General features: G+C 36.0%; 1 protein-coding gene across 3 annotated transcripts in view; it reads left to right on the top strand.

The window, feature by feature from the left end:
- Positions 1 to 21,610, top strand: part of LOC126184723 (forkhead box protein P2-like) — a 97,279-nt gene extending 75,669 nt beyond the window's left edge. For all 3 annotated transcript variants that reach the window (XM_049927252.1, XM_049927250.1, XM_049927251.1), the window contains one exon: positions 5,588 to 21,610. In XM_049927252.1, the coding sequence (XP_049783209.1) occupies positions 5,588 to 5,815 (228 nt within the window). In that variant the 3' untranslated portion in view covers positions 5,816 to 21,610. The remainder of the gene's footprint in view (positions 1 to 5,587) is intronic.
- The last annotated feature ends 5,756 nt before the right edge of the window (positions 21,611 to 27,366 follow it).

Genomic DNA, 27,366 nt, shown 5'->3' with positions numbered 1-27,366 from the left:
AATGTGTACGTGATGAATATTTTAATAAATTGTGTTTGTTTCTGTGGTTCCTTTGATTGCCTGTAAGGGGTCGTGATGAAAGTGAACAGTCATCAAACCCTGATGTGTTTTTAGAGGACTGGACTGATTAAAATTAATGCTGAATTGGATACAGCACTAGGATAAGGCAACTGTTCTCAAAGGAACATGTAAAACATCTCAAAATGGTTTTTGCAAATTATGTTGGAGTTACGTCATGAAGAAATTTCCAAGCAAACTAGGGAATTCAAATTTTTAGCTGTTATAGCAGATGAAACTGGAAATATATCAAATGTATTACAGATGGCAGTTGTAACTGTGACACATTGAGAGATAAACCAGTAGAAAGGTTCTGGAGTTTGTCTACCTTTCCAAACATGACACTGATGTTATTATGCGGACAGTATACTGTTGCAATCGACATCGACTGTAAACAAATGAGAACTTAGACTGCCTGAGGATTGAGAAGTGGTGCAGGGGAATAAGCTCCGCTTTCCTCTTGAAGGGTTGCCATCCTACAACCGCATTCTTTGCGTCCATGAAAGTAGAACTGACATAACGGTCATAGGGATCACTGATTTCTTTTGTTGTGGTGAAAGTCGCATTCAAATCCCTTTACCCACCAGAATTAGTCTCTTCACTCATTTCAAAAGAAGAAGAGGACAAGCAATTCACAATACAAAGCAAATTGGAGTACACAAATCATTTGGTAGTGCCTACAGCACAATTGTTGGCTGTGGTTGCCACTGGCAGTTCAGATCCAGCCTCTACCATTATGTTATGCAGCCACAAATCAAAACACTCCCCAATACAGTGTCTGCATTCTAGCTGGAGGTTTGCTAGAAGAATTAGACAAACAAAAAATAAATGAAACACCCCAAAAATTATCTGCAAAGGTGGGGCATCCCTTATTGCTGATTCACTATCTTTTGTGAAAAGATTCTATCCTAATGCAGAATATGTTCGATGCTACACCCATCAAGTTAATCTTATAATGAGCAAAGTGGTATCAATCAACCGCAACATAATTTTTTTTTTCAGCGAATATGTGCCTTCTTCTCAAACAGCCCACAGCGGACTGCAATCCTTTATGAGGTGGTAAGAAAGCATCTGCTTCGATCGTTTCCTAGTAGGTGGAATTTTCAATCTCAATCTGTAAAGACAGTTCATGACTGCAAGAAAGGTACAATTGAGTGTATGAATTGCATATTGGAAGGGTACTCTATGATGAGTGAAACTACAGTTTGTCAGGTTCCAGGTCATAAAATTTTTTTCCAGTTGTAGCTTTAATTATTGATTTGAAGCCATTGGTAAAGTCATGCTATTAGTCGAAGCGCTCTTCAGTCAGCTGCAGCATAGAGACATTAAATGCGTGCTGTGCCCATAAGACCATTTCAGCATTTAAAATAAATATTATTAAGATCTGAGAAGAAATTGACATCACCAGTGGTAATGAATCTACTGATTGGTTAATGAAGGAAAAGAAACTGGACAAGACTGAGTGGAAAAAAGAAGCAAAGGTGGTGTGTGATGTGATAATTTCTGAGGCTAAAGATGGTTTTAGTTTCTCGACCATCTTGTAGCTTCATCATTGTTTCATCCAGAAAAGTTTCCTTTGTACTTTTCTTAATTTCCTGAAGATATCTTAAATGAAGTGTGTTCAGGTGTGTGTTTTTTGATAAGCTGAAACTACATCATGAACTAACACAAGGATTTAGACTACTCTCTGGGGCTGTTAGTCTAGCAGAGTTTATAATAAGCAGTAGCCCAGAGAAGACATTTCCTCATAGATATGGATCAAAACAGAAAGGTGCTTCTCAACTTTGAAAAATAAAATCATTGTTACGTGAATTTATAAGCCATGGAAGAATGTTAGCTTTCCCATTGAAAAGCGATCTTGTGATTGAGATACCAAACTTCAGTCAGTGGATAACTTACTAGTTCGTATCAGTGAAAAGCAGGTGGGCAAATTTTCAGTACAAGTGAGGTAAAAATAAGCATACTTATATAATTTGTCTCTTATTTCTAGTCTTTTAAATGACAGGTGTATTTTAGGTCTACAAGAAATGTAGCTCATCATGTAATATTATAGTTTTACTAGATATTCGATAACTCCCAGCATGCTCTTTGCCACAAACATTTTTAGTCATAGATATATCTCTCATCGTTTTATGGGATTGTAAATTGGAGTTAAAAATTGTATTTTGTAACCTTTGTACACCATGGATTCTAATGGTGTTTAGAATATAAGGTGCCAAGGTAAAGAATTTTCTTCCATGTAAGCATCTCATATAAAAATCCAACATTAAAACTTTGGTGCAACACCCAGCTTCCGATATCTCCAGCTGCTACTGATCCTCTGGGGAGGGAGACAGAGACAGAGAGAGAGAGAGAGAGAGAGAGAGAGAGAGAGAGAGAGACCGACCGACCCTACTGTTATGAAGATTATGAATGCTGCACTTGATCTTTCGCGTAGCAGTGCGGTTGTAGAAAAGATTCCCATGTTGGGGAACATCTTGAGTAAAGATGCCACTATGAGAAAGAACATTGTAGGCTCATTTGACTGTTAGAGATGTTGTGGTGAATGTTTTTGAGGGAAGTCTCACTTTCTAATTATCATTTGTCAACTACTTCAATTCACAAACATGTCGGATGCAAACATTACTGTGAAGATGACAAAATAGTGACGGATAAAAACAAAGACAGGGAAGAGCGAAATCATAGCAAGGAAGTATGAAAAGCAAGTTTTAAAAAGAAAAAGTAAATACTGAACATGGTGAGCAGGCACTGAAGGAAATGAGACGAAGATAAGACAAAAGATTGATTGTTGATGGATTATTGGATGATGTAGACAAATGCTTCAAAGAAGTAAGTCCCAAGCAGTGTTGGAGATTGTTACAAAAGTGAGGGAGTCAAGAAAATTAAAAACATAGGAAAGGAAAGAAGCAAAAACAAGGTGATACATAATGACCTAATTTTGTAAAGAAAGCTAGATGACGTTCTACATTACATTTAGAAATTAAAAGTTGTAAACTTTTTGTATTACTCTGAAAATGGTACTGTGCAGCTTCACTTAAAAGCATTTTCTAGTTTTTGATCTATTTGTGCTGAATAGAAACATGTCAGTATTACTATAATAAAGTGCAATGGTTTCCCTTATTATTTCTCATTATTATTATTATTATTATTATTATTGTTGGCAGATTTTCCCTAAAAGGAAATCGTTAAGCTTATGACTTTGAAGGCTTGTTCTTCTTGTCCTTCCAGTACTCCTTCATTCTCTTGGAGAGGGCCTCTTTTCTCTCCTCAGACCATTCTTGTTTGGTCCGCTGTTTTAGCACTTCTGACTTTACTTCCCAATTGTCTATGTGTTTTCGGAAGGTGCTTCTGTCTGTGGTGTTTGAGGTGCCAATTGCTTGTAGGTCTTTTCGGACTCCTTCCATCCAGGGTGTCGAGACTTTAAGTGTCTTGATGTGTTCTAGAATTTTCTTGGTGAGTCTTGTTTCAGGGAGTCTATCTAAATGTCCGTAGAATTTAAGGCGCCTTTTTCTCATATCGTTCTCGATGTTCGAGTATGCTTCTACTGTTGAGTTCTTCGGTAGTCTGTAGCCATCTGGTGTGGGTCTTCCTCCTAAAATTTTCCTCATGATTTTGCGTTCTTCTTTTTTGATTTCTTCAATTTTGATTTTCCTGTTGAGTGCTAGTGTTTCGCTGGCATACAGTACGGCAGGTTTGATCACTGTGTTATAGTGTCTGATCTTGGTGTTTCTGGAAATGCATTGTTTGTTGTAGACGTTTCGTACCATGCCTAGTGATTTCCGTGTCTTCTGTTGTCTGTCTTCGTAAGCCAGTTTCTCTGTTCCGGTCGGTTCGATGATTTCGCCTAGGTATCTGAAGTGTGTGACCCCTTTAATTTTGCCGTACTTGGTTGTGATGTCGTCGCCTTCTCTTGTTAGGACTTGCGTTTTTTCAAAAGAGATTTGTAGGCCGACTTTCTTGGCGCATTCTTTCAGGATTTTGATCTGTGTTTTTGCTGATGTTGGGTCATAGGTCAGTATCGCTAGGTCGTCTGCGAATGCTAGGTAAGGGATTTCCATTCTTTTCCTTCCTAATGTGACTGGTCTCCAGGTGTTTTGTCTCCTGACTTCAGCTTCCCATTCGCTCATTACTTTGTCCAGGACGATGTTGAACAATAGCGGGGATAGTCCATCTCCTTGTCTTAGGCCAGTGTGGATTCCAAAGGGGTCCGAGATTTCGCCCATGAATTTGACTTTGGATTTTGTATTGGTTAGTGTCTGTTCGATTAGTCTTCGGGTCTTCTGGTCTAGGCCTTTTTCTCTGAGGATTTCTCATTATTATTGTATGTAATATTGTAATAGTTTTATATGTTGATTACAATTAAAATAATAAATAAGTGTGAGATGACTGGCATCAGGGATAGTGGAGGCCAGATTTAAAAAAGAAAAATCCTGCTCCTTGTTCATTCATAGTGATAAATGTGAGTCGGTGGTTAGTCATTTTATTGTGTCCAAATCAGAAAGTCAGTTTTTTTAGGCAGGATAGTCAATAAGTCAGTAACTTTAGTGTCAGGTTTGGCTTCCAGTGGCCAAGTTACTGTTTTTGTTGTTGTTGAAGAAGGCAAGATTGCAACTTCAGATTTGTACTAAGGAGTTTATCGTCCAGTCTTTTTTGAATGCACCAAGAATGATGATAACAAACTAACTCACTGTCCAGAAAAATCTAAATCTCTGGTTCTGATATTTCCTGTCAAGCTCTGTGATTTCTTCCTTTTCCTGAAATCATTTCCGATCATCTTATTTGTCTCTCCAAAGTAGCTGTTTGTGCATAAGACTAGTTCTGAAAAGGACATGAAATAAGTGTAATACAAATATTTTCATCAACAGCAGCATAAGTGCATGTACTTTAGGAAGGTGTGAAGACATGTGTTTCTAAAGATAAGTAAAGTAAGTCTTAAAACAATCTTAGTGCCCATTGTACAACTGCTGCATGTGTCATCTCTCATCATATTTTCTGAAGAGTTTTTCTAAATGTATTCATACTAGATATTTCATGTATTATTCAAAACATGCTACATGTCCATGAAGATGTAGTCATTCCATATAGAAGTCAAATGTCTAGTACTTCAGGTAGAAACATTAAAAAAGTGAAGGTGGAACATTGTCATGGCTTTGGACACTAATTAGTTACCTTCATCCTCACTGCATGTGGATTTCTTATCCCTGGGGTCTGAGTGACCTGACCTTCATTTTAAACATACCGCAACATATCCCACTCCACTCCCTGTGGAAAGAACTAATAGTTCCAAAGCTAGGATAGTGTTGACGCTTCTACTTATATATGTATCTGTCTGTATCTGTATGTAATAATAACCTCACCTCCTGATGGGAAATATTGGCCAACAGTTCCGTTTCACAATATTGTTGTTTACTCAGTAGAATTTTGCTTTGATGTATTCATTCCATCTAGATAACCTATTCAGTTTAATTTTTCTCATAGTAAGTAAGATAATCATTTGTATTTAGTTTCATACAAGTGACATTGGTTACAGGTAGCCGAAGGAATGTATGAAGAATTTGAACGTGATGACAAATTAAATATTGGAATTACAATAACACCTGATAATATCGAGATTGCACCTTCACCAAAACGAAGTCGTAGCACTGTCCAAGGTAACTACATTTACCGGCAGCTATCTGATAGTGGCTCCTCGAGGCAGAAGGAACCACAATTCCTGAGGGCTGCTTCAGCTGCATTAGTCAAACTTGAAAACCCATGAAGAGAACAGTTTCATAGTGTCATACTGTAATGTTTCCCATGCCAGTGTTACTATCTTGTAGGTCTGACACAAATTGTGAAGTTTTGATACTTGTACAGCACTGAATACATATTTATAACAACAGTAGCACATACAATGTGGTGTGTTTTACAAACATATATTTTTGTTTATTATTCTCTTAGGTATGTTAAATCGTGCTCTTAAAATATTCAGTTACAATGTTGCAGCATTTGCTTTTTTGTAAGGTATTTAATAATGTTGAGAATCCAATTCTGAGCAACTGTGTGATAATTCTGGTGTTATAAGAGAATTTACAACCTCTTTAATGGCAGGTGAGTATAATCTTTATTGGACAAAGTTGTGCTAAAAGTACATCAGATGTACATAGTTTTATATACATATATTTTTTATTTTTAAATGTGACATAAATGTTACTTTTTTAAAACATATTGATGTAAATGTGTTTTGGTGCAACATATACTATGAGCAAGGTTTACTGGCCAGGGAAATTACATTCTCGTGGCTGAACAATTTACAATTTATATGAATAGTTGTAAGATTTTTCCTTTCAAATGATTTTTGTAAATAGTGAAACTGACAGTATTTACACATGTCTACTGAATAGTTTTACAGTAAAGTTGTGCAACTTTATTCAGAGGCCTCTGTGGTGTCCAGTCTAGAAATCATAGGGGTGCATGCTTGAGTAGAAACGTTCTTAGAAGTGAAATTGCAGCTGCACGAGTATGTTTGAGTATTTGTAAGTAATATTGGAAATGTTCTGTAGTAATATATTTTACAGTGTTCTGCCTTCCAGTAAAAAAATGTACAAATTTTATAGATTAGTAGTTACTTGTATCTTGTGCTATGATGGTGACTTTCATATTTTCAATATGTAGATAGGTTGTGAAGCAGTGTCTCTTTCATTATCATACAAAAGCTATCTGACAATTATTTGTGGGAGTACAAAATATGTACCTATGAGCAAAACGAATTTTAGAGTAGCAGTGGAATTTTGTTTTTTGCAATTATAAGTATTAGACATAATTAGTGTGCCTATACGTGTGTGGTTATATCATCAAAACATCACTTAAAGGATTCCTGTGTTTTATGGTTTTAGTGAGGGATCCTGTGTGTTTTGTGGTTTTAGTGAGGGATCCTGTGTGTTTTGTGGTTTTCTTGAATTTCCAACTGTTAAGTTCCAAGTTGGCTGAATGGTACTAAAAAAGTGATGATGGGAAATAAACATGATGAGTTTTTAAAGTTTTACAACTAATATGCTAAGTGAAGAGTTGCGTGTAGTGTTTGAATGCTGGATATTAATCTAAATTCAGTCTGCCTTTGAAATCATTCTTTTGTTTATGATAATTTTATAAAAGTGGTGTTGCGAAAAATGCGGCTCATGGAGTTTAGTGCCAGGAAAACATAAATTAAGTATTTTAAAAGCTCATCCATTATAAAGATGATTGATTACCTGTTTCCTGATGATCACTCTGTATTAAAAGCTTTCATTAATTTAATATGTCCTTGTATTCAACAAAGTTTCCAGCTTCATCATACTGTTAATGACTTATGTGATGATTCAAGATAGTGACAAAATGCATAGCTTTTGATATTTCATTTGTTGGTATAAACTTGGGTTAAGTAACCGTATAGCAGGAAATTGGGGTCTAGGGATACACACCTATAAAAGTAAACAAATGGAAATATCTGTGTAATCTGCCATAAGTAGCCAACCAGTATGCTTAAATGACCCATGGGGAGTTCAGAAAGAAGGTTGAATTCACACATAATATAGTAAAACATTGATTCATGGTCTCCAAAAGGGCTCATAAAATGGGAACAGTGTATGTGGGAAAATGGTAGGTGTGGATTTTTCAGAAACCACCTGTATGGATAGCTGTCTTTTACAAAATTATTATTCTGCAGAAAACCATTAACCCTTTCACTGCTGCTGATGAGCTCTTTGCATTCTGTGCTGAGGCTGCTTTTGTTATCCCTGTACTGCTTGCCAAAGGCTCATGCCTGTGCTGAGAGACAGCACTCCAACCGATATGAGATATTTATCATCCAATTTTTTGAAAACTAATTGATGAAAAAAATTGATTTTTGCACATCTTACAGTCTGATATCTTCACTCCATAAAGGACTGAATTTCTTGTCATTACCCATCATAGTTACTGTGCTACATAAGATTAGGTGAAACATCCTGCAAAATTTTAAAGGTTTTTGTAGGTGTAAAAATACATTGCAATGAATGAAATGTAGATAAGATTTCTAAATTTTATTTAAAATTGAGAGTAGGAAAAAACCTCATTTCATTCTTGATTTATTGGGTTTTATATCCGAAGGACGGTCGTGCGTGACATACCCATTCGTGTCCTTGCGCATCATGAATTATGTAGTTATAGTAACTGTCGTATCGCGCAAGTGATTCAGAATATCAAAACTAGGTTTTCTGCATGTGAAACCATGCAGTGAGGCATGTGTTGTATGATAAATACTTAAAGCTCTTTTGCACCATTATATATGGAAGTAACTCGGCTGTAACAGTGAGAGGTCGGCAATTCGGGACGCATTTAGACATCCATAGCACTGTAGGTAGACCCAAGTATTGCACCTATACACATCCACAACACCTGGGGAACAGTGTAGCAGGGTGTGTATACACACCCACAGCAGCAAAAGGGATAATCTTTAATTGCAGTGTAGCAATTTTTTGGATGAGAATTCAATCGAAACACTAGTTTTATTGTTTATACTTGCTAGCATGCATATATGTATTCAGCAAACATACCCGTCTACTATCCACCTCTAGCACATCTGTTCCCCTGAAACATTATGTTGCTGAAGAAAAGTGCCTGAAACTTAAATTATTGTAGTGAGAATTTGACATAACAGTTAACAGAGCACTATCACTAAAAATCATAAAAAAGTGATACAAAAGCAAATGATAAGACAACTAAAAGCTAATGGTAGAAAAAAATGATTTGAATAAGAAAAAATATTTGGTGAAAGGATGAAACTACTTGTAAAGAAGGTAACTTGTAGTTAAGATGCATTTTAACAGCAGTATGTTTTCTTCCTGAAGAAGCAAAAGTAATTATCTTATTCATAGTGAAATAGCAGTTGTTCTTACACCTTCTTATGGGTTAAACTGTGGAATAATTTTTGGAGTGGTGACTGTGGTAATATTTGTAATTATAGTCTAATTTTATGAGGAAGGAATTTCATCTAATAAGGAACAATGGAGGGAGATAAAATGTGTCATGACTTTGGTAAAAAAAGTTTGATAGAGGAAGCTACTAAACAAAATGTTTCTAGTAATAATGCAAGTGGTGTAGATGATAATATATGAAGAACTAAAAACCCTCTTCTGATAGTAAGAGTTTAAATATAACAAAGAACTGTCAGTACATTAAAGAATATGAATATAAGTGTATGAAATTGTAATACATCCTGGTAATTTTCATGATGCCCATGTTCCCATCTCCATGGGATTGACATCAAATTGAAATGACAGTTCTGCACATTTACTTGTCCCTGTGATAAACAATGGCAAAGCAAGTAAGCTTCAGACCAGTATTCTCAGCACCAGAACCCTAGTGAAACAAATGAAATGTTTAACCAGTTATTAGACCAAATGGTATATTAGAAAAAGGGGGGAAGGGGTTGATGAAGCATGTGAAAGAATGATTTTGTTATAATCTTGATATGTTTATTGCGGTCTGGCTTTCAGCTTCCATTGAATTGGAAAATAAAACAATTGTGTATTGTTTGCTGGTAGTCAGTTTTACAAAGTCTGTGTAAATATTGTGATAATACTTTTGTCAAGAAATTCACACAATTTGATGCAACTTTTTGCAGAATGTAGTAGTTAATGAATTCCTGCATGATTGGATTAACAGTCTTCGATAAGCATTAGTAGTAAATTTTTGTTTGCTTCATAGATACAGACATTTGAGAACGTTTGTACAATTTTTCATAAAACTGAGATGTCTAAAAGTAATATTACAATGAGAAAACGTCTATATTCATTTGTGATGGTTAGTCAGAGATAGAAACTAAAATCTGTGTGAGGAGGATAGCAGAAATTGAAGAATTTAAAGTATGTAAAAAGCAACCAATAGCAGCATATAGGACCCTGAAATTAAGTGGACAATGAGAATGTCAAAAGTAAAGAAGGCTCTAATGGTATTTACTGCAGACATTTTCCAAAATTAAAGCTGGTCTGTAAAATAGATACAAATATCTTATAAAAATTAGCAGTCTGGGAAGTTTTGGTTAGTAGATTTTTTTATTATCTTGGGTTAAATGCCATCTCAATGGCCAATTCACATTGTATATTAGGAAATGAAATGAATATTACTGTCAATGGAGGTGTCTTCACTATAAATGGAATGTGAACATCATGCCAGGTCGTGTCTTGTCATGCTACTATTGAAAAGATGTGACACTATGAAGAATCATAGACCTACGGAATGCAGGCATATAGTCTCAGCATTAAGGAACTAGGTAATTGGTAGTCGAAATTAACAATAACCAAAGCAAAATCATAATGGATCATCGTGACAAAGATCATATGGTAAACCTACATACTGTTGAAATTTGAAGGAATAGAGAGTGCCTTTCACACATTTCAAAAACCTCTACGTTTTTACATACTAGCAGAACAGTAGTCAAACAGAATACAAATTGACTTTTTCCTTATTCTTTGTGTCTTGATTTCTTTCAAATTGCCAACAGATGTTAGGAAAACTGTTTCTTTTAATGAAACTGTTTTACTGTTGAAATAATTCAAAATCTTTTCAGAATTACTGTTCATGTTTTGATCTTTTCTTCATCCATATATTGTAAGATCACTTTTAAGAGAGAACTCACACAGAAAGAATCTAAAGCCCTCATGCTACATTTGCAATGTGTCTCAAAAACATAGAAAAGTACAGCAAGAATACATCAGTGTCAGACATGTTATAGACATTCGTGCTCCAGTAGGTAAGTCAGATGATGCCGCCTTCTTGACAACATCAAAACTTTTGTCCGGGTAATCCATGCCATTCCATAAAAGTTGAGATGAATGCATGTTCAGTCTGAAAAGAGCTTAAGACATATGTATAGGTCCTCAGGATTTTTATTTTTCACTCATAAATTGTACATTTCATAGCAAGAACTCTGCAAACAGCTGTATCTTGACCCAATTCTGTTAAGCCACTAGCAGTTTAGTGGCTATTAGCCATGCAACTGGTTGTGCCTTAATAAAATTGCAAACAGCTGTAGCTTGAATCAGAGTTCTTGCTTTAAAATGTACTGCCACAGCTGCATATGCCCCAACCACAGAGTCATAAATTATAGAAAATTGTTGAAGTATATAATTCCCACATACTCCTATCTCAAATCCCCTCCTTGAAATCAGATTAAATAAACTGAATCTTCTGGGTCACTGTATTGCCACATCTAAAACATGCTGTTTTTGGTGACTGGAAATTAGCGCAAGTATTTGACATTTTGTTTGTTTGTTCTTGTTCTGTGGGCTTTATAAAAGCTTGCTACTCTATCCCCTTTTTTATGTACCTTGTAACAATCAATAAACAGAATCGCAGTGAGGTGGGAGGTGTGATATGTTTATGTTCATTGCCTTTCTACTATTTGTTAAATTTTGTGCTACCAGTTCACTGGTGCTGAAGCAGAATACTTGTTTTTTCCATCTACACATGATTTTTACTCTGAGTGGAGTATATGTCACAGTTAACATTTTTCCACGAGTCATATTTGTGGTTAGATTAACCCTTTTGCTGCTACAGGTGTCCTTCCTATATTCCGTGTTTATAGTGCGTTTGTTGTTGCTACTCTGCTTGCCTGATGCTGCTACCTGTGCTGAGAGATGAAATACTTATCATCCAATTTTAAGAAAACTATAACATGAAAAAAATTTATTTCTGCACTTCGTCCTGTCTGATGTCTTTGTTCAATAAAAGACTGAATTTCTTTTCACTATTCATCATAGTTAGTGTGCTGCAGAAAATTAAGTAAAGCTTTGCACAAAATTTTAAAGAGTTTGCATAGGTAAAAACACATCACATAAACTTTGTGTATGGTTGATTTTAGCCCCCATACATTGCTGGTTATGAAATGTAAATAAGATAGAAAATTTTTATTTAAAATTGAGAGCAGAGTGATATTTCATTCTCAATTTATTAGTTTTTATATCAGGTGGAAGGTCATGCGTCATTCTCCCATTTCTGTCCCTGTGCATCAGGAAGCATGTGATAATAACAATCATCATATTTCATGAATGGTTGAAGATATCGAAACAAGATTTCTTGCAAATAATAGCATGCAAAGAGGCACCTATGTTGTATGATAAATACTCGAACTTGCTTTATTCACTTGTCCACAGCAGTGAAAGGGTCAGCAAAACTGGATGTGTGAACATGTCAGGAGCACTTAAAGAAAACTGAGGGGCCATGTTTAAAAACATCCACAGCATCGGGGAACAGCAGAGCATGACGAGTTAGTTCCTACACATCAGTTGAAGGGCTAAAAGTCAAAATTATGATCCCATTGCTTACTAAATTCAAAGGATATGTTTTACATCTTGATTTGTGTGTGTGACACATTGCTTGTTTTTATGTACATTATACTTTGTGGCTTGTTAATCAGTGTCTGTTTCCCTGGTTGGCCACCAATTTGTTACATGTATTAAGTTTCAACAGCATGCCGTAACTTATCCCCTGTGACATTTTACAGAAATCATCTTCAACAGCGTGTTTATTTCTTTAACTGAAATTATATCATTGCTGTGCTATTGTTAAAAGTTGCAATTCTGTTGACAGTCATCGCTACTGGTGTGTGTTAACAAATTCTGTATTCTTAAGCTATAGTCATCAAAGCATCTACAAAATTTCCTTGTATTATATTTTTATTCTTACACCCTGTAGCATTTTACACAATTTTACATAATTACTTGATCAGATACAAAAATATTTGTTCTAAGTCATACTGCCACTAATGTCATAAAATACATTTTTTGTCAAGTTGACAGCTTTGAGGCAAATTTTCCATTGACATGTATAGGTTCATAGGGAACAGAACCTAAAGACAATAAATTGACTGTGGCCACATTTATTGTATTAGGCTCATGTAAAAAGAAACAAGCCAGAAGATGTAAAATGAAAACTGCAGAAGGAATCATAAGCCATTACCTATGGAAGAAAATCTGTTCTGTTATAGTGCTGAGGCCTCATACTTGCTACCAGAGGAACTGGGTACACACCCACATGACAACAGAACAAGCGCATTCACACGTTGACCATCCACTGCACTCAGTAGTATTGAAAACAAAGAAATAGGACTTCAAAAGAAGAGCAAAGGGGTGTAGTGTGTTTCCTCACAGCTGAAGTAGTGTGAGGAACAGAAATTCATTGAGGAATGGCGCAAGTATGTGGAAAGCACTGATTTCTGTTGCAATTTCGACACCCAGTCTGACCTTCTAGGGCAATGGCCGCCATTATAACTCACTAGTCTTCAATAGTGAGGGCATCCTGCTGCTGGGCAACAGTATCAGTAATGCATTGTTGTGGTGTAGATCGTGTATCATCGGCCAATGACATCTATCCTTCCTTGAATCACTTGTGCCGCGCCTTGACCCTTGCAACCAACATGCAGTGCTCTTCACACACCTGTGCCGTCCTTTGATGAATTTCCATTCCTCATCCTCCTTCCACTGTCAAGAAATGAACTACACTCCTTTGTTCTTCTTCTGAAGCCTCCATTTATCTGTTTTCAGCACAATTGATTGTAGTGGACAGTGTGTGCATGCAAATGCTCACTCTGTAATCATTGGATGTGTGCCCATGTCCCTCTTAACAGTGGGTTTTGGATGCCACCACTTTTATAGGGACCATGCCCTATTCTGTAGGCAATGGTATTGCAAATCACTTCAAAATCTTATGATTGAATTCAGTAGATTCGCGTCACATAGCAGTGATGTATTGCGATACGAAGAAAAGTGTTATTTAAACAATATTTTAGCATTAATAGAAGTTATTAGTTGACTAATCCATTGGCAGGAATAAAATGAAGATACTTATCCAGGTAATGTTGTTACTCAACTCTTAAGAATTAGACCTTCATGAAGAGAAGTAAAAAATATTTCTGCACGCAAATGTGGAGGAGACAACTCGACTAGCAGGACATAAAGTGGAAGCACTAAACCAGTTCTTATGCATGACACCTTACTAAAGAATGTGCTTCACTGCAAATATATGGAGTGACCACAGTGTGTCAGAAATTCTTGCAGATGAAAGTAACTGGAAGGCTGCATGCACGAGGCATTGAAATTACATAATGAACTGGAAATAGCTATTTGAGCACAATAAAATAAAAGTAAAGAATCAATAACAAAAAATAAACAAAATCTCCCAACAAAATGCCGAATATAAGTATTTTATCATGTAATATAACACACCAGTCAAATACAATTGGGGACATTCACAAAGAAACAAGCCGGGGGTTGCAAAATGAAACCCACTTCACCAGTCTTAAGCTTCATTGTTGTTGGAGTGATTATTAATTTGTATTTAACCAACTGTTCCCCCAGTTGTTTTAGTGTTTTACAGTTATGTAGTGATCAGTTACATCTGCTGATATATGTTATGTATTTAGTGTTTTATGCCTCAATTGAAACTGGAAACTCTTGACAGAAACCTATGAAATAAACTTTTTCGTCTTGTTGCTTTGATGTTACACCTTCTGCAGACACTGTATACATAACACAATTTAGAATGTGCAACAAGGCACACATTGTATAAATTTCATCACATGGCATTACACCGGATACTTCTGTTGTGTTCTTTGTGTGTTCTTGACGTTATACCACCTGTGTTGTCACTGCACGCAAAGCAACTGTCTATGGTTTTGTAGGAAGAACCATTGTGGCATTAACTTGGTTGTATTTGACACCTGTACTGTCAAAATTAACACCTGTTCATATTACTTAATTCTTCCATTAAGTCTGAAAACCTCCTACAAATAATCTGATGAGGCCTGCCTTTGTAGGCCCACCAAATCATGTGAAATATGTCTGACTGGAGCAAACCCACTTGTGCAACTCTGAAATTACCATTGTGATAAAATTTTTTGACTTGTGACGAAAGCAGGTTGTGTATATCTCTAGCTAATTATTGTAAACTTCAGAGTAGTATCATACATTTAATAATCTGTGGAGGAATTAGCAAAATGATGAGGAATAAATTATGATGCTAGCTGTTAAATAAAATCACAAAATCTGCTATGAAATGCGAGCATAATTTTGTTACTTTATTGCCACAGTGAATGCTGTAGTAATCTACTGTATGAAGTAAGCAAGGCTAAGTTCTGATCTATCTTCAAAATTGAGTTTAACTTCTAGTATTTTTTCCCCCCTGGAGACCTTTAGGAACCCTAGTAAGTCATTTCTTGATGATTTTTTTCTAGTCTGCAGTCAACTGACTGTACGAAAATGCTTTGTAACTCAACTTTGCACAGAGCTGTATACAAAGTGCATATGGTAGTTTCAGATGTCTTAATTTTTTGCAGTTATTACTTAATATTTGTATATATTACCACATATTTAAATATGACAGCATATAAATTCTGCAGATAGTACTTTTCACCCACCTAGATGTTTTGTCAGTTGGACCAGTGCAGATACAGCTGTGGCTGTTCAATACTTCCAAAACTCAAAAAATTTCTGGCATGTCATCCCTATCTCAGAATGCCCAGTAGTAAAAAAGGGTGAAGTGTGTTTACTGAAAGAATTAGTCTTCAGTTTTTGGGTATTTGCTTGTAATTTTAATAGACTAGAGCCATTTTGAGTGGCTCGTGTTGAATGAAAGGAAATGTGAGGGTTTATTGTGAATTCCAATTTCCTGAAAATTGACTTGCTTTTGGAAGTATGAAGTTGGAGATAGACAATAAATTGTTCGATTTGCCAGTTATTTATTGACCTTCCTGTCACCTATATTTCTTAGTTATAATTTGTATTGCAGTGGATACTGATGTATCCAGTTTGAACATTAAAATTTTCCATGGTAATAGCAGGACTTGGACAGTGACCAGTTTTTATGACAAAATACCATAAACAATTCTGAGGACTAATACAAAATTAATTCTCCTTCAGTTTAATGCTGCAGTTTCTTAAGTGGAAGTCACTTTTATTACAGGCATTTTGTCTAATTCTTATAGTGCCATCATGAATGTAACAAATGCCAAAAGGTTTTTATTTGTATGCTGTGTTCTAACATTGCTCATTATAAAGGGTCTATAATAGTGGGATGTGGATGGCATTTATTGCAGTAAATGGTCATATAATCTAACATTTAACCATTTTCAGTTTTCAGTCAAAAATTGTTGCTGAACTGAACACTATTACAGGCAGTGTGATAACCTCTTGGAAATAACAATAATGTGAAAGAGGTAGAGCACTACTCACTACATAGAGGAGTTCTTGAGTTGCGGACAGGCACAGTGAAAAAAAGACTGTTACACGTTTAAGCTTTTAGCCAAAAAAGTTCATTTTCCTGCAATAGAAAACACCCACACACGTGGCTACTATCTCCAGGCACTGAGGACAGAAGCCGTGTGTGTGTGTGTGTGTGTGTGTGTGTGTGTGTGTGTGGTTTCCAAAATTTCATAAATTTTCAGCAGTCTTCCTTACAGTGCCTGTCTGAAACTCAACACGTTCTCTATGTAGTGAGTAGTTCTCTATGTTGTGAGTATTGTTGTTATTCTATCCTGGACTGAACACTATTTGACCCTCTAGCAAATAGTTTGATATAGAAGGGTAATTCTCACATCACAGAGCTGGACATAGAATGGTATGAATTAAGGTTTGTCTAGTCTGAAATAACATTGGGCAATTGATGTATAGTATGCGATAATGAAGACTGATTTTGAACTTGAAGGCTCTTGTAATACGATTCGTCCATACTACGAGATACAACTCCCACCAGGAGAAACAAAAACTAGCTCTTTCTACAGTTTACATAAAGGGTTGTTGCAGGAATATGCTGATAACAAACTTATCATGGCTTTTTTCAATAACTGTTTTCATATTTTTGTTACAGTTATGCCCTCTCGTCTACATTAGTGTTCGATTACCCCATAATCATGATAAAACCCGTAGAATAATGCATCCTGTATATACCAGTTTCTTAATACCCATTGCTCTAGTCATTTTGGGCAAGACCGCTGCTCATCTGTGGACTTCAAAATGAGTTGTACTCATAATTACATGTTTTTACTTATTGGATGTGGTATATTTTATCTGCAATTTATAAAATTATTTTCTTGTTTTTGGGCCAGAGCCATTTTCAGTAAGGATGACTTCACTGAACAGTGACATACACAGAATATCAGCACTAGCTGCTCTATTGAATTTTTAGTTGATATTTTATTTTTTATATGGAAAATTTCTGTGACTCATTTAGTCACATAGGCCATCCCCCATAGTAACAAATACATAAATCACAAGTGACTTTAATTGACTATTTGACCTACAACTGGCATAGGAAATAACATTTATATTATTCCATCATTTTGATGCTTTTCTACACTGTACATGATATTGTTTATCTTTTAACAGTTCTCTTAAATTTCTGTAGTAGTTGTGTTTGGTAGAAGTAGCTTCGTCAGATACAGTTCTGTCTCTACTTTGCTTCTAATGGCTCTGCTCTGTCTGTTTTTATACTTCTTCTTCATCTTCTTCATCATCTTCCCCATTTGCCACTACTTCCAAAAAAAGGTACAGCTCAAAATAGAGGTGAGGATAGTTTCCATTTTTTAATCTAATTTAGTCTTTTGAAGATGAGTTGTAGACATGCCATTTAAAACAGCATAGTTTTTATTTTCATTGGTCACTTGAGCTTTAGTAGCAATGAATGTTCTGGAAATGATAGTTATACTGCCACTAATTTATTGGTCACATAGTGGAATCTAAACATCTACATCCTTTTTTATTTTTCTTACAAAGGCATTGGATAGTTTCCTAGTGTTAACAGTTGTCTTAACAGCTGTCAATAAGTTTGAGTGGATGTGTGTGATGTCCTTAGGTTACTTAGGTTTAAGTAGTTCTAAATTGTAGGGGACTGATGACCACAAATGTTAAGTCCCATAGTGCTCAGAGCCAATAAGTTTGAGTACTGGAGTGAAGGACATTTGTCATGTAGTTTCAGCTGTTTGCTCCAGTGTCTATCCTTCAGTTAGGTCATGCTGCTATTGTTCATAATTCTCTGGGGAATGCATGCTGCACCATGTTAAATAATTCTATAGTGTTCACAGGAAAAAAACAGTCCTTTTTGTTGCTCACAAGAAAGCATTTCCTTATATCATTAGGGACCAGAACAGCAAATTAGTTTCTCTGTACAGTACAATATAAGCACAGATACAATTCAAAGGAAATATGTATTGCTACATACATATTATTACAAAAGGTTGTTAAAATTCTTCACTTCACAGTGTAGTTGTAGTTGCTTCCAGATGATGAATTCACAATTTAGTGGTTACAAAATTTAAGGCACCAGTTTTAAGTTTCTCCATTATTTCGACACCCATTTATGTAAATAGGGAAACCATTGTAAACACACAATTAATGTAGGCGCAGTAGTAGATCTCTCACTTTCAGGTTGGTTACATTTGTTTTACAGCTGTTTTGTAGTGTAATTTACAATAGTTAGTATGTATAATAGGTTTTTACTATATGTGTAATGCTGTTGTTACCGTGTCACTACTAATGCACTGCAAATAAAAGTAACCTCATTATTTGACATGTTTATTCAATAGCAATGCATATTCTGTATTGTGGTCTCCATTTATGTATACAGATCTAGTTTTAGAATACATGCAGTATGTTATACACAATCACCTTGAAGTTTTATGAAGATTGTCACTGAAATTATTTTTTAATGTCAAACATAATTAAAAATGTGTGCTGCTATTTTATTGGTATACTTGGGATGTGTGTTCTGATTAGGTGGTGGTTTTAGTTCACGGTAGTGTATTAGTTGCTTTGTATGAGATGGATGAATTTGAGTGTAGAGTGATGCTATGTAAAAGGGAACATTTCCACCATGTCTAGAATTTAGTCCGATTTAATGTAGTCATCTTCGTGTAGATACAAACTTCATCCAAGTGTATTTTTTCATCGTTACAGATGCATTTAGACCTGCTTTCATACTCATTGGTTACATAGCTGAAAAGTAGGAAGTATGGAAAGGCAATGATTGCACACCAGTTGCAGAACCATTTTTGTCTCTCCACCAGACATTAGTATTTGACAGTTCATCATGTGTTTGTGGTAGTTCATTATGTAGAGAAGTCAGCTTTGGCAATAACTATGCCCCTTATCCAAAAAATTCCTGTTGCGCCCCCATAGGGCAAATTCTAGACACACTATTTTACAGCATATGACATATTTGCAGTGCTAATTTGTTTGAGTCTAATGAAATATGTGACGCAAAGATTAAATTTGAAATCTGATGGACTTGAAAAATATGGCTTTAAGGTTTGAAGATTTGGTTAGTGCAGCATGTATGTTCCTTAGTTGATCGATTTCTTAGAAAAATCCTCCTATAAGCATATGTGCGAAAAATAAGAAGCTGATACAAAACAAAAATCAGAAATTGAAGAATTTTCCATATCCATGTGGCAAATGTAGTCACAACTGATCAGCCTCACTGGGACTGCATAGGGCCGAAATGAAAAAGAAAAGATCTTCAGTTTCTTCTTGTGAGTGTCTGTCTTTGTCATTTTCTACATTTCACAACACAGATTTGAGTTGTATCATAGCATTGCCTAAGTATTGGTAGTAGCTGTAGTTTGTGTTCCCTTGCTGTTTTATAATGTATACATTAGTATAAATCATATGTTGAAAATTATTATATATTTTGGGATATTATATTCTGTGTAAAGCTTTAAGAATTCATTGCTCAGGATGAATTTTAAATTCAATTCTATGTATTGCATCTCTATTTTGAGGTATTTTGTGGCTAGACTAAACCTTACAGATACTTCATAAATGATCTAATATTTGAGGAATTTTTATCCCATTTGTATGCATTGTTGGATGAAATTAGGTATATGTATCAGGCACTTAAAATAGACTGCATAGTGATTTGATGATTGCATGATCTGTATAACATTATGTATTGCCATAGACATCTGATGGAAAACAGTGTGTGCCAGGAATTAATGTCACCATCCTGTTGGTGAATGACGCAGAAGGTGTTAGAGTACATTGACTAGAACTGAAACATGAGTTTTCACACTCTCTCTGTATTCAAGAGGAAGTTAGAATAGTGTACACAGTGTCTGTGATTCAGAAGTGTCTAAGTTTGTCCTTAATTAATGTAGAAATTGTCGGCATTCTTCTTTGGATCTTTGACTGACATTCAGCCATGTCTGAAGTACCTGAGAACAGTGCCAACATACAGCATATATAGAAGCAGCTGTGGAATCCTCAATGATTACGTGTTAATTGTTTGTTTGAACATTGCCCAACAGTTGTGATAAAAGAAAGTCATATTGATTTAATAGGAAATAAAAAGGCAAGTGTTGTGAAGAGTGACATTAGTAAATAGAGACTGGTGAAATACAGTTTGTTTATGGCTGTACAGATTTTCCCCTCACAGATGCCATTACAATCCTCTGCATTGCCTCACAGCTTAAGAAAGCACGAGGTGTGAAAATGTTATCTGGCTACCAATTTTTATTTCCAAATTCCTAGTTATGGTGTTCTGAACTTCAAACTACAATTTGTGTCTCAGCACATGCAGTGATAATCAAACCTTCATAATCATAAGTGAAAGAAAAATTAATTTCCCAGGAAGCAATTGCACATTTCCAGCACTCCCCATCCCCCTCCAATAATTCTTCCAATTTATTACGAGCTCAGTGTTTCTTCCTGTGTGTCAGACTTGCTCTTTGTCCCTGTTTGCCTATTAACATATTCTTCTCTCATCCACATATTATGTACACTAAGTACTTGATGCCACTTTCATCCAACTGCCTTTCCCCTGAGCATTGCCATTCACTGTGCTACCTCTCCTGAGAATTTTCGATGCTTCATCAGTGTCTCCATTTATTAGTGCCAGATATCTTCCAGTCTCTAATGACATCATTGCCTTTTTCTCACCGTGTTAAAGGTTCCAACATTCCTTGTTAGCAAGACACAATATTAAATACTGTAGTACAGAGAGGATTGTGGATGTCAGCAGTCAAGATTTTCCCCGAATTCGGTACTACGAGGAAGAACTTGACTGATTTGGATGCTCAAAACAGGAGTTTTGTTTGGTGTACTCTAACTTCCAGACTCTTCATCAGTGACTGGTGACTTATCATTGTGAAATAGTCTCTCTCTCTCTCTCTCTCTCTCTCTCTCTCTCTCTCTCTGTGTGTGTGTGTGTGTGTGTGTGTGTGTGTGTGTGTGTGTGTGTGTGTGTTTTGTGGGTATTTTCCCAATGTTATAGATGTGTAATGTTTTTTTGTTTTCCCACTTAATCAAATGTAAATATGCAAGTTTATGAGCATCCAGTGCTGCACTTGATTGACCACAGATCAAAACAGTTTTAAAATTACTGAGTAAAATTGTTTGTATCATGCAAGCCCTTTTTTCCTATTTAATGCATAAATCAGTGAAAGTTCAGAACATACTGTGTAAAGAGAACTTCCCGTCCAAGCCAGAATTTATGTTACAAATTTTGCCAAAATGGATGCGGTCCACACACACACACACACACACACACACACACACACACACACACATTACATTATTTCAAAATTTTCAGCGTTTCTTAAGGTGTGAGAACAAGATAAGTATTTTGATGAAAACTTTGATAATTTTTGGCTGATTAATGTATTCTGTATTTGTATACAGAGAGCTCAGTGCCATTTGCATTGTTTATAGTAGTACAATTTTGTATAAACAGTTTGTGATTATGGTAAGTACAAAAGAATGACTAGGTGTTTAATTTGTTCTGTTTGCATCCTTGTGCATTCAAGTCATAGTTTCCTAAGACTGTGTAAGTTAAGAAATTTGCAGTATAGTGTTTATAGAACAATTCTTGTATCTACAATTGTGCCCATTTTCCCTTTGGAGGAATGTGGCATTTATTACTGTGCAAAATTTGATGCAGCTGTGTACAGAAACTGTGTAAGTCTGTCTGCTAGATGTTGATAATCTAAATGTAAATAAATTCAGTGGTGAAACTGGTTATAAGTTGTGTACTTAGTTGTAAGTAGTAAACCATAGTGAATGTTTAATTTTTATATGGGAGTTACTGTACATATTGCTAACATGTGCCTGCAGCAGTTTTGTTATTCTGATACCATTGGTACCTGGTATGTCGGTGGTCACGTTTAAATGTCTCCTTGGGAGAATAACAAAAATGTGTTTGGCTGTGTCCTAGCCTTTGGCAGAAAGTTTGTTTAATTTGTCATTGTATGATAGCTACACTACTGCAATTAGTGAAATTACCCCACATAAAAAATTATAAAATAAAACAGAACAATTGGATTATTGTTCCAAAAGCATTTCAAGTGTTAGATACAGAGTGTATATATTATTTGATTTGTATAATTTTTTATTTATTTGTGTTATGTGTGTACCACAAAATGGAATATTGAGGTATCCCAGGTTCTTTGTTTTGTTTTTATTTTGTTATTACCAGAGTTTTGGAGAAAGAATCTGACGTAGTCAGTTCATAATGATGATAGTGTAACAAACAATATAACAACAATGGCATCATATTTCATTGAACACTGGTTGTACTTAATATAGGTATCTTTTTTATGAACAGTCATTTGTATAAAAATTGTTTTTACTGCTCAAAATATTACTGACATGTAAACAGTACCACACAGAAGACTTCATATTTATTACCTTCCATACATTTCATTTCAGGAAACAACTTGTGTGCCAAATTGTCCATAATCTTTACCCTGTTTATGCTGATAACAGCATTTCTGTGAGTTTTACTTTCAGTTGTCGCAATAAATTGCTGTCAGAAGGAGAAAACTAGCAATATAATGATCACAATACTTTGCTATAAAATTGGTTGTAAGAGGTACATTGATAAGTGTAGTAACATTTTACCTGCTTTTTTTTTTTTTTTTTTAGTATAGTTAGAGGTTTAGAGTTACGTAATTTGCATAGAAAGAACATTGTACAAAATAAAGGTACAATTGAGTAAATATGGAAAAAAGACCACTTAACAGGTGCCAGCATTTCAAGATGATTAGCGCTAGGCAGCAAAGCTCTTGAAGCGTTGCATCTGCCCTCAGACTTTGGGGGAGGGGAAGGGGAAGGGGAATATACATCACATCAAGATGAGATAGGAAAACTGAAAAAGGGAAGAGGAAACACACAGGATTTGAATATGAAGATATTGAAAGAAAAAAAGCTCAAGGACAGTAACAGAACATTTCAAACGATAAGAGAAATGGAGAGTTATAAAAATTTAAAAATACAATAAATTAGGGTTGGAGGCAAGTCTTGCAGCTGTATAATAGTCCAACAACAGGAGTGAGATGAGCCTACGTGAATGGTAAGAACTTTGTCAATGCATAGTTTTACTTATGAAGGTGCAAAACAGTGGTACTAGTACTAGGATTGAAATCAACTTCATCAAGGTAACACTAAAGATTACGTTAACAATACTGCCTGTTGTTGTGGTCTTCAGTCCAAAGACTGCTCTGATGCAGTTCTCTATCCTGTGCAAGTCTCATAATCTCTGAGTAACCACTGCAACCTACATCCTTCTGGATCTGCTTACTGTCCGGTACTAAATTGGTGATCCCTTCATGCCTCAGAATATATCCTGCCAACCGATCCCTTAATCTAGTCAAATTTTACCACAAGTTCCTCTTCTTCCCAGTTCTATTCAGTACTTCCTCATTAATTACACGATTTACCCATCTGGTATTAAGCATTCCTCTATAGCGCCACACTTCAAACTCGTCTTGTCTAAACTGTTCATCGTCCATATTTCACATCCGTACATCCTTCCCTTTCCTGCCCCTCGACTCTTATAGTTGCCATCTGGTTTCTGTACAAATTGCAAATAACCTTTTGCCCCCTGTATTTGACCACTGCTGCCTTTAGAATTTGAAAGAGTATTCCCATCAACATTGTTAAAAGCTTTCTTTAAATCTACTAATGCTATAAACATTGGTTTGCCTTTTCGTAAGATATGCTCTGAAGTAAGTCGTAGGGTCAGTATTGCCTCGCGTGTTCCTACATTTTCCGAAATCCAAACTGATCTTCCCCGAGGTCGGCTTCTACCAGTTTTTCCATTCATCTGTAAAGAAATTGGTGTTAGTATTTTGAAACCATGACTTATTAAACTGATAGTTCAGTAATTTTCACAGCTGTCAGCACCTGATTTCTTTGGAATTTGTATTACTATATTTTTCTTGAAATCTTAGGGTATTTCACACATCTCATACATCTTGCTCACAAGATGGAAGAGTTTTATCATGGCTGGCTCACCCAAGGCTGTCAGTAGTTTTATCACCGTGTGGTCTATTCTGAGCGTTGTTTTGACTTACGTCTTTCAGTACCCTGTCATATTCTTCACGCAATATTATATCCCCCATCTCATCTTCATCCTCTTCCATTTCCATGAAATTGCCCTCAAGTACATCTCCTTTGTATAGACCCTCTGCATATTCCTTCCACCTTTCTGCTTTCCCTTCTTTACTTAGGACTGGTTTTCCATCTGGGCTCTTGATATTCATGCAAGTGGTTTTCTTTTCTCCAAAGAATTTTCCTGTAGGCAGCATTGATCTTACTCCTAGTGATATAGGCTTCTACGTCCTTACATTTGTCCTCTAGCCATTCCTGCTTAGCCATTTTGCACTTCCTGTTGATCTCATTTTTGAGACATTTGTATTCCCTTTTGCCTGATTCATTTACTGCATTTTTATATTTTCTCCTTTCATCAATTAAATTCAGTATCTCTTGTGTTGCCCAAGGATTTCTACTACCCCGTGTATTTTTACATACTTGATCCTCTGCTGCCTGTAGTATTTCATCTCTCAAAGCTACCCATTCTTCTTCTACTGTGTTCCTTTCTTCTATTCTTGTGAATCATTCCCTAATGCTCTGTGCGAACTCTCTACAACTTCAAGTTCTTCAGTTTATCCAGGTCCCATCTACTTAAATTACTACCTTTTTGCAGCTTCTTCACTTTAATCTAAAATTCATAACAATTAAATTATGGTCAGAGTCCACATCTGCCCCTGGAAGTGTCTTACAATTTAAAACCTGGTCTGTAAATCTCTGTCTAACCATTATATAACACTTTCGACATGGGTTCTATTTCTGATATGAAAGTATGTGCTTCTAGACCATTTTACCGTGGGAAATTCAAATATGTAAACAAAATATCGTTGTCAGGGATACTTTTTATGTAATATGTATATATATGTATATTCACAATTCATGGCATCGAGTTTACAACAGTGGTGTTAGCCACAATTTGTGTCAGTCTTAACGAGTGGCTGTTTTGGCTGACAAGTAACTACCTGTCATATTTCCGAGCACGGTTGAATTTCACTTATATTTCACAGGAGTGGAGACTTTTCATAGATGCATCGAAAACAAGTCTGAAGGGTGTTTTGCTCCATAACGGAAATGAAATACACTCTGTTCCAGTAGCTCACGCTAGTTTGACAAAAGAGAATTACGAATTCTTACAAAGGATGCTAAATTCATTAAAGTACAATGAACACAAATGGAAAATATGTGCAGATTTCAAGGTAGTTGCTATGGTACTAGGAATGCAACAAGGCTACACAAAGTATGCCTGTTTTCTTTGCGAGTGGGATAGTCAAGACCGAAATTCTCACTACGTGAAAAAGAAATGGCCTAGGCGAAGATAAAAAGTTGGCGAAAAGAATGTACAACGTGAAAGTCTGGTAGCTTCTGAATATATACTACTTCCACCGCTTCACCTCAAACTTGGGCTGATGAAACAATTCGTGAAGGCCATGGATCCAACAGGTTGTGGGTTTGCATATCTAGCTACGAAATTCCCCCTCTTTCAACTGCAAAAATAAAGGAAGGTGTATTTGTGGGCCCACAAATCAGGGAACTGCAAAAAGATGCAAATTTTGAAGCATGTTTAACTGATCAAGAAAAAACCGCATGGGACTGTTTTAAGGTGGTGTCGTAAAACTTCCTGAAGAAGAAGAGGTACTAACTACAAAGCAATGGTGAAGGATATGATCAAAGCATATCAAGATTTGGGGTGCAATATGTCTTTGAAGGTACGTATGATGGACTCTCATCTGGACTACTTCACAGAGAGTTGTAGTGACGTATCTGATGAACATGGGGAAAGATTCCATAAAGACATATCCACCATAGAAAAGCGCTATAAAGGGAAGTGGGTACCTTCTATGTTAGCAGATTATTGCTGGAATATCATTCGAGAGAAGAAAGATTCACAATACAAGAGAAAAAGTGATGTGCATTACAAGGCAGTGGCTCATTGTTTGTCAATTTTCTGTAATTTCTCACGTCAAATAAATGCTTCAAAGTGTATACACAAAGGTTACTGTGTTATATATTAGTTCAAATGGCTCTGAGGACTATGGGACTCAACTGCTGAGGTCATTAGTCCCCTAGAACTTAGAACTAGTTAAACCTAACTAACCTAAGGACATCACAAACATCCATGCCCGAGGCAGGATTCGAACCTGCGACTGTAGCGGTCTTGCGGTTCCAGGCTGCAGCGCCTTTAACCCCACGGCCACTTCGGCCGGCTGTTATATGTTAGATCCCACCCTTCATTAATGTGATGAACTTATAACATCATAAAGATGTGCATTTGTTTGTCGAAATTCACCTCATGTTTGCTGCACTATATCAGAAACTGAAAAGAGAAATAAAATTGCGATTACTCATAAACTATCCCTGACAAAAAAAAAAAACCAGAAACAGTTTTCAATTCAGCACTCAAAATACAACTAGGATCACAATATTTTTTATCAGAAATAGAAAAAAAGGTTTTTTTTGTAGAACAGACAGATTATAATCTGTCTGAAACCTTCTGGTGTCTCCAGATCTCTTCGATGTATACAACCTCCTTTCAGGATTCTTAAACCAAGTATTCTTCTTTCTTCTTCTTTTAGTGTTCATCCATGAGGTTGGTTTGCAGCAGAGTGCCATTCCTCTCTTCTGTCTGCCTTCCTCTTCATTTCCACATATGTGTTACATCCAACGTCATTCATGATCTGTTGCATGTATGATATCCTTGGTCACCCCCGTCGGTTCCTTCCCTCAATAGCTGCTCCTGCTATTGTTCCAATGATGATGTTGTGTCGTAGAATGTGCTCTATGGATTTCTCTCTTCTTGTTTGGATGTGCCTCCACAGAGATCTGGTTTCCTGCACTCTTCTAAGCACCTCTTCATTTGTTACTTTGTCTCTCCAGCTGATCTTCATCATCCTTCTATAGCACCACATCTCCTCTCTTCTCTTCCAATATTAAGCTCTGTGCAGAATTCTACCAGGCG

Source organism: Schistocerca cancellata, chromosome 4 (assembly GCF_023864275.1).
Source record: "Schistocerca cancellata isolate TAMUIC-IGC-003103 chromosome 4, iqSchCanc2.1, whole genome shotgun sequence".
NCBI classification, from domain to species: Eukaryota; Metazoa; Arthropoda; class Insecta; order Orthoptera; family Acrididae; genus Schistocerca; species Schistocerca cancellata.
Note: the sequence above shows the minus strand (reverse complement) of the source record. Positions and strands in the feature narration are given on the sequence as shown.